This window comes from Durio zibethinus, chromosome 13, assembly GCF_047325235.1.
Source record: "Durio zibethinus cultivar Kanyao isolate XHJ-2024 chromosome 13, ASM4732523v1, whole genome shotgun sequence".
NCBI classification, from domain to species: Eukaryota; Viridiplantae; Streptophyta; class Magnoliopsida; order Malvales; family Malvaceae; genus Durio; species Durio zibethinus.
This window is the reverse complement of record NC_143174.1, coordinates 17,261,507-17,270,216: the sequence shown is the minus strand read 5'-3', so window position 1 is coordinate 17,270,216 and position 8,710 is coordinate 17,261,507. Positions and strand designations below refer to the sequence as shown.

At 35.9% G+C, this 8,710-nt stretch overlaps 1 protein-coding gene across 1 annotated transcript; it reads right to left on the bottom strand.

Annotated features, from left to right (window-relative positions):
• Nucleotides 1–778: 778 nt before the first annotated feature.
• TRS120 (transport protein TRS120) lies at nucleotides 779–8,379 on the bottom strand. The gene is made up of 10 exons (XM_022898735.2): nucleotides 7,832–8,379; nucleotides 7,401–7,604; nucleotides 7,089–7,271; nucleotides 6,390–6,499; nucleotides 5,330–5,389; nucleotides 4,656–4,944; nucleotides 4,215–4,507; nucleotides 3,048–3,925; nucleotides 1,502–2,458; nucleotides 779–1,167 (listed from the first exon to the last, which is right to left on the bottom strand). The coding sequence occupies exons 1-10, from the start codon at nucleotides 8,240–8,242 to the stop codon at nucleotides 947–949; spliced, it is 3,606 nt and encodes a 1,201-aa protein (XP_022754470.2). The 5' UTR covers nucleotides 8,243–8,379; the 3' UTR covers nucleotides 779–946.
• Nucleotides 8,380–8,710: the final 331 nt, after the last annotated feature.

Here is an 8,710-nt window from a genome sequence, read left to right as displayed (position 1 = left end):
ACATAGATTAGGTGAACAAATAAGAAAAAAAATTATGATTTGAAAAATTATAACTTTTACATTTTTTATGAAATTATAACTTTTTCTTTATTGTTGAAAGAATAAAAATACTACTTTTCATCCATTACAAAAATTTGTTATTTTTTTACTTAGTATGTTAAGTGAACAAATAAGGAAAAATTGTAATTAGAAGAATTATCACTTTGCTTTGTAAAAAAAAATAATAATAATAAAATGAGTTTATTAAATAAGTTTATATTTTATGTATTTTCGGTATATAAATTTTATACGTTATTAGTAAATTAAATTATATATTTATTTTAAACAGTTATAAAAATCTATGATTAATCATGGATGAAGTAACATCATTGAATCACAGACAATACATAAAATTTATATAATGTAATGTATCAAATATAAACTAGTATTAAATATATTATTGAATAAATATAAAAAAATAAAAATACTTTTGAAGGATTATAACCTTTTTTTTTTTTTAATTTATAATTTTTTTAAAATTTTCTAATCAGCATTTTATTAAATAGAATGTTTTCATTAAACAACTCGTACGAATATCAAATGTTAATCTTTGCTCAAAGAACAATAAATCTAATGTGAAGCAAATTTAAAATTAAAATCCGTGTAAACCAAATAAAACATGAAATTTATTGCTGGGTTTTAGTATAAAGATGCTTCAGTGAATTCGACAGCACGAATTTCATAAACTGGAAGACGTTAAATTAAATAAATTTAACTATTATATTTAAAAAAATTAAACTTAAATAATAAATCATCATTAATTAATTTAAAATAAGGATAATAAAAGTGTTAATATAAATAAAATATATAAAAATATTTAAGTCAATCACTTTTAATCCATGAGTTGGAAACTCTTTATAAAAATAAAAATAGGTAATAGAGATAAACATGCGGGCGGAAAAAATCATCAAGCAGTCCCATTGACACGGAGATGAAAAGGAGGTCCTCGACAGAAAATCGGCTCATCGGGACATTCGCTTTTTGCTCTTGCTCTTAAAACGTCATTAGCATCATCTATAACAGCAGCAGCAACCACCGTGTACTCACCAGGGACAAGAAAGTACAAAGAAAAACAATGTTTGCTTTCTTCGAGGGGAGGAACCTCCATGCTGATTCCACTTAGAACACCTGAGATCAACAAACTCATCAGCAATTTAACAATTTACTATACCAAAAAATGTGGAAACCAATATATATTTCAGCCTATGGACCTAATCATCATAATAATTACTACAAAAAATTTGTCAAATTTACAAAAAAAAAAAAAAAAAAAAAGGCAGCATCCACACGCTAATTGGCCTGTTTTGATATGAATAAACAGTTCTCTTTGTGATTTATCAGGCAAACTAAAATGAAAATCAATATATCAGATAGATTAGAGTTAAAAGACTTAAAGATGATTCTATTGAAACTGAACTATGAAAATGCTACAGAATGATACCATAAAACAAAAGGAACTAACCAGCCCATAGGACAGTTGCCTTGGTGCCCTCAACACAATTCTTTCCAGCTACATCTCTGCATGTAACACTAAGATTCATCTTGATGGTTTCCTTGGTGTTATTCCTAACCAGAACTTCCATAGGAGTCATATCATGTGCAATGACAGAATTCTTTGATGCAGACGGCTGAATAATTGTATCAGATTCTTTTGGTAAATCAAGTTTTGCAGCATTTTCAGAACCATTTCTAGCAAGCCTGAAGCCAAAAGTCAAAGGATCTGGCAACAGTACATCCATGACAGACGACTGAAGGGCTGCCTGTATAGCATCCTTGATATTCAGTTCTCCAGAGCTGTTCCGTCCTGATTGCCACCTGACTTTTATTCTGGAAATGAGGTTCTTAATGGAAGCATTTAGTTCAGCCTTGGTATTCCTTTCAGAGAAACTAGAATTTCTACCACCAGTAGACCCATCAGACTGCAAATCCTTCGAAAAAATTGAATCATCAAGAAAAGGTAATTTAAAATGCTCAAGTGGTATTAATACCCTTGCAAAGTAGTCCCTGTCAATTCTTGTTTTAGGATAACCATATTCAGCAGCATAGTCAAGAGAAAGGTTGTCCTCATTGCTTGATTTTTCCAACTGAACAGAGACGCTAATTTCAAACACAACATCAGTTGGATTAGACAACTCTAGTTCGAGAAAACGTAATCCCCAGCTTCCTCTAAAGGGATCAATCTTCATCAATCTGTCTATCTTACTTCCATAGCCAACCGCTTCATCCAAAGGGCTACCATCGACATTAGCCAGATTGGAAAAACTCTTACCAACATGTGCAGGAATCTCCATAGAAAGCAAACGAGCTTTCACAAATGACAAACCTTGCAAAACACAGATTTGTAATGGAACAACCAGGCGCCTTCCCGGGGCCACAGATGATTTGTTTGTTTCAAGATCTCCAGCATCTCCTAGTGGCCCTGAGAAAAGAATGATGAATTTAAGCACTAGGAAGATGCACAGTGGATAAATCTCTTTCGGAAAGTTCATTGGCCTAGCTACATACAATTCAAGAATGATTTGAACATGGAGAAGCTACTAATCATCCAAGTCAAAAGACCTTTGGTTATGTAAAGCTTCCAAATGCAGTAACACTTGCTCCAGTGAAGAAGTTTTAAAACCTCAGTACACAATTTTGCATGTTAGCATTTCTGAAAGGGTTGATCTTAATGGATATACTTCCATTTAATGCACAAACTAGATTTATCAGTTTTAATAATCATTGAGGAAAAGTTCAAAAAAGTACTCAATTTTTTAATTATAATTGCGGATAATTAGCTGCAAGGGATGGGATTTGATATGCATCATAGCTGCTAGCATTTTAGTTATACAGCATGACTACCTTATAAGGGAAGTCATTTAAAGAAGGTATTAAAGAAACTTGGAAATTCCACAACATTGCCATGATATAAAAGGGTTATTGACAACATAACGGAAATAAGAAAGATATGTACTTGAATATATGTGAGACATTGAGTGGTTGCACCATATAAATTTTACAGAAGATACCTGCATAATGGATCAACAATGAGGGGCTGCTTCCATCCTTCACGGTTCTACCCATGCTGCCAGAGGCACTCTTACCAGCTGCATTATCACTCTCAACCAAGCCAAGTCGCCAGGCTTTCAAGGTCACAGGTACAGTCACTTCTGCACCAGGTTTCAATGGAAGAGCAGATTCTAATTTTTCGTATGCAATTGAGATGACAGAATCTTGGTTTTTTCCAGACAGTGAAATGTGTGCCTGCTCAACTGGAACTGAGCCAGCATTAGCTAGATTTATCCATACATCTCGAATTTCACCTTCATATAGTACAATGGCACCATCACCACCTACAACATGTGACACAAGCAATGGCAATGAAGGTACTACAGAAATATTCGGTACAGATACATTTCTTAACCTTGGTGATCCACAGCATCGGAAAGGGTCAGAAAGCACAAGTCCTTGTGCTGCTCCAAGAAGCAAATTATCAACATCCCTAAAATGGTGTTCAGTAATAACACCAAAACAATGAACAGTGCATCCGGGAATCACCACTGACCCAACAGATGTCGGGATTCCAGATAACATGATCACCTGGGATGAATTAGGTGGAAGATCCACACTTAAGGGAAAAGCATCAAAATTCCCCGACTGCACTGAGAGATAGATGCTATCAACCCTTAAATCAAATCCACAAGGGTTAGCTAACTCCACAAAGACCTGGACTGGTTCCCCAACAATCCAAATCAAATCTTGCTTGCTAATATCATTTGGCTCTCCCTTGCTGAACGGTGTATAGATAAAAGGTCCTGAAGGAGCAGATCCTGCCCACCAATCTTCTCTAGCTGGATTGCGTTTTACAATGTCCATTTGTGAGGGATGGAGAGGAAAAGAATATAACCTATAGGTATAAACAACCATTAACATTTCTGAATACTGAGGTATTAAGGAAAGTGGGAGTCAACAGTTTCTTCATGATTAACAATAATACACGGACCTCTGCAAAAGAACTTCTTGATAGAAGGGAAACCCATGCAGAAAGCCTAACAAAAACTAAGAAACTACATGGTGTCTCAGGAACTATCTTTAAAAATCTCCACATTAAGTGCAGCACAAGAACAAAGACCATTAGAGTAAGGAACTAAAATTCTCCCTCCCAAATCTTGATAAACTTAAAGCAGTGAACAAACCTTATGAAAGGTAAGGCAGGGTCAGCACATCGAGTTCCCGAAGGCAACCTTTCGGCTGAATTTGCCAGTGCACTAGCAAGACCATTTTGCCCTGCAGGTGTAATTAGAGGGTAATAAGATCTTAGTAGCCTTGCTGCTGCACTCCAGGCAGCAAGAGGATCTCCTGCACGAACAGCAGATAGTAGTATCTCTCTCAGCACAACCATCTGCAAGGTGCTCCATTGAGACTCAAACAGTGAAACAACTGATTGATGATGCATTTTCCCACTATCAACATGACCTGATTCAGTTTCCTGTCATAAAAGAAAGAAAAGTGGCAATGATTGTTATAATAGGATAATTTACCACGAGGAAAATTTCAATTAAATTGCGGTGCCTTTATAAAATGCTACAATAGATAAAATGTGATCTACGTGGTTCCCTCCATACTTCTATACTCACATTGGAAAGAGAATGTTTTGAGATGGATGCTCTACTCTGAACACGATATGCTTTGGCAGTCATTGCCAATACTTGCATGGCACTAATAGCAGCCAATCTATTTTCTTGTTGTAGGTACAACTGAGCTACCTGCCTTGAGAAGAAGGCAGCTTTCCGTTGATAACCAAGAGTACCAAATAAACGAGCTATTTCAACAAATAATATGAGTCTGTCACTAGCATCAATCAAAGATTTCGCACCATCAGCAGCATTGGTTAACAACTCCACAACCTCCTTAGCCAGCTCTCTCCTACGATAACCACAAAAATCAAAAATAAAATTTGTTTCAACATGCATTTTAAACAGAATACTTAACTCACAACACTATGTACAAGAACTTGGAATTTAGACAGGAACAGACATAAAAGTGCCTATATCTTATTATTTCTGAGGAAATGTCATAAATCTCGGCTATCAGATTAACATTATAAAACAAGAGTAAATAAGTGAAAAAAAAAAAAAAAAAAACAAAAGAAAACAATACATGCAAATTGTCAATATAGCAAGATAAATTCTGATCTATCTCATAAAACTGCCATCTCCCTAGAATTAATCTAAAATTACCAAGGAACTACTGCATGTCCAGTTTACAAGCTAACTCAATGAAATCATTGGCATTAAGCATTGAAACATACCTGCATAGAAACCTGGCCAATTTCAAGGTCGCTTCAAGTTCAAAGGTAAGTGGTGAAACTCTGCATTTATAAAAAATTATAAAAGTTAGTTCTCAAAAGGTTAAAGACAGAAAGATAAACTTATAAATTTTCTTTTTTTTTAAAATAAACAATGCACATAAATCAAACACTTTTGCTTGATAGAAGATTCATAAAGACATCATTTTGCTTGATAGAGGATTCAAATGAAAAAGGCTACAACACAAACATAAACACAACTCAGAAAATGGGGAATAGAGAGCAGATGCCAAAAGCATTCTTGAAAAATTTGTAACTGAAACTGAAAGAAGGTGGCTCATCAGTTCATTCAGCAGAATAATGGAGTTGAAATTTGGCCTTTTACTGGTGAAAGCAAGTCAAGGTTGAGATAGATTGCTTTGGTTTCAATATCACATCCCAAAGCATTCCATGATTTCTTGGATGGCTGTGTTAAATAGGCTTCCTATGAAGGATAGGCCTGTTTCTTAGGGAATGTCAGTAGAGGAATGTTGCCTATTTTGCCATCAGAAGGAAACTTTCTTTGAAACCAGAGACCATCTTTCTTTGGCTGTGGTTTTTCCAAATCCTAAACACAGATGGTTCTTAATCATTGCAAGTTTCAGAAAAGGGTAGCTGAATGGAAAGAGGAGTAGCAGTGGGCTGTTTGAAAGCTCAAGGGGAGAGCCTTGATTTCCATCATTCTTTGCATTCTTGGAATGCTTTCATTTATCACATGTGGAGAGAGGGGAACAGCAGATTATATAACCAAGTTGACGAGATTGAATCTCTGTTGCTGGACCATATTAAAGGAGCTGTTTGCATGTGTACATGGGCTAAAAAACATTGCTGCTGGTTCTGTAAATTTAGAACTTTGTAGAGATCGGGGAGTTAATTCTGCTATGTTTTCTTAACTTGTCAGAATGCTCATAAGACTTTATGTAGCAGCACTTCTGCTTCTTTGGGTAATAGAATCAACTAATTATCCAAAAGAAAAAAAAAAGAAAGGTACATCAAAACAAATAGAAATAAAAACATCATATACCTCTGAGCATTGTCTTGAATGAAGGATTTTCTATAATGCACAATGACACTATTGTAACGATACCTAACCTCATCCTCTACAGCTACATCCTTTTGGCCCATTCGATCAACCTGTTGACAAGGAAACAAATAAATACATAGTATATGAATAAATTCTTATGTACAGATCTTTATTCTATATTATCACCTGCATACTTACCATTAAGATTAAAAAGGTTAGATTAGCATAATTAAAATGCATCAGACCCCCCCCCCACCCTGGCAAAAAAGAAAACAGAGAAGCAAAGGAGGAATATTTCAGTCCACACACACGCGATAAATCCTCAATTTGGAAATGAATCATCATCAATTCAACGTGATAAACCCTGGAATTCATTACTTGTCACTAAAATTGGGAGTGGCCACAACAGAACATTACCAATGGATGTGAGCCACAGCACCAATATGGTACACAGATTTAGTGACATTGTACATATGCCTCATTGTAAAAGTTTTATAAGCTGAACTCGTAAACCCACTTCTCTGATAGTGACTTTTGTGAGAAAGTAAACATTTATAATGAATTTCAATAACAGAGTGACCAACCTTATCCATTTATTTCAGTTCATGCACATCTATGAATTGTAAATAAGCCAATCACTTTTAACAACCCATAAAAATATCATAAATAGCAGATGAGCTTGGTCAGGGCCAAAATTACCAGTATGGCACAAACGCTACCCTCCAATGCCCCAGCATACCAGAAGTAATCTGCAGTCAACCTTGCAAGCTCAAGTGCGGTTGAATAATGAGCATTTGCATCAACAGGTGATCCTGCTAACAAACAGTAATCCCCTATAGTTTTCTGTGCACGAGCAAGTCTTCGTTTTTTGGCCTTGATCACCTGCATTGTTATTTTAATCCAAACAAACGGATTGAGTAGAAAATTCCCAATCCATGCTATCAAACTATAATTAAATGCTCCAATACAAATAAATATCGATTAAAAAGCTCAGGACACCTAAACATAAACCTCCTCAGAGCTAAGAGTAGCTTGAGAATCTAAAGGCGTCTTCAAAATAGTGCCAGCAGATTCTGCTTGAAGAACCCACTTCTCAAATTCCATCAATAATGAAGCAGCAATATCTTGCATCATTGTCTGCAAGTGAAACTCCTGGGTCGAACGGTCTGCAGGAGGAAACAAAACCAAGTTCTCTCTCTTCTTACCATCTTCCAGCTGCAGCAGAAAATAAAGTAATCAGACCACGTAATTCACGAAAAGCTCGATTTTGCTTAGTTTATTGGGAGAAACAAGGAGTAAACAAAAGGTTTCAGAAACACAAATCACAGCATTCCTTCGGCCAATTACCAATTGTTCGAACTACTAATAATAATAACCATATAGCAGCATATCAGCATCTGATTTGATTTAAGTAAAGAAAAACCCTAATTCTGAGAACTCACTTGAGTATCGCCAGGACAAAAGGCGAAGCAGCGTTGAACGAGAGCAGAGGAGTAACCTTTGCAGGCGGCATTGAATTGATCGATGACGAAATCGAGATCTGGCGAGGAAGGGCAGTGGCAGATGCCGATTACAGCGAGGATCTTGCGATTGGACTGGAAATCTTCCCATGGGCTGGGCGGGGCCCCTCCCAACACGAATTTGAATCGGAGCGAGCCCGTGTCCCAAGGCTGGTGAGCGAAAGGAGATTTCTGATGCTCCTTGTAGAAGGAGCTGATCGTGGAGAGAGGGATTGTGTGGTGACGCAGAAGCATGGAGTGGTAGTCCCGCAGGAGAGGAGGAGGCACATCGCCGATTGGAAAGACGGCGATCCGGATCATGCACGAGGTCTCGATGCTCACATCGGGTTCCATCTTGGTAAGATCGGGCCGAATCGCTCGAGTGAGAGACGCCTGAGTCGCAGAGAACGAAGCAAGTTGAGAAATGTGACTGTAGTATCGAGATCCGGTGGGTTAATTATTCATTTCGGTCGTTAAGATAACTCAACGTTAATTTGCTTGACCACTTGGGATGTTACCATGTTATTGAAGTTGGTCTTAAAAAAAATTTACGCGCATAATAATTTTTTTTCGTTAGATAAATAATATAATAAAACAAGAATTAAAAACTAAAAATAAAAATAAAAAAAAAAACCTCAAGGCTAATGTTTTTTGCCTACAATTTTTTTTTTCCAACAAACAAAGAATATTATATCCTTCTTTAAAACTTGATTGAAACTACTTTGGTACTATTACTAGTTTGTTATTCTTATAATGTACAAATTATTTTTATTTATTTAAATATATTTAGATATATAAATTAATATTATTTAATTATTTAGA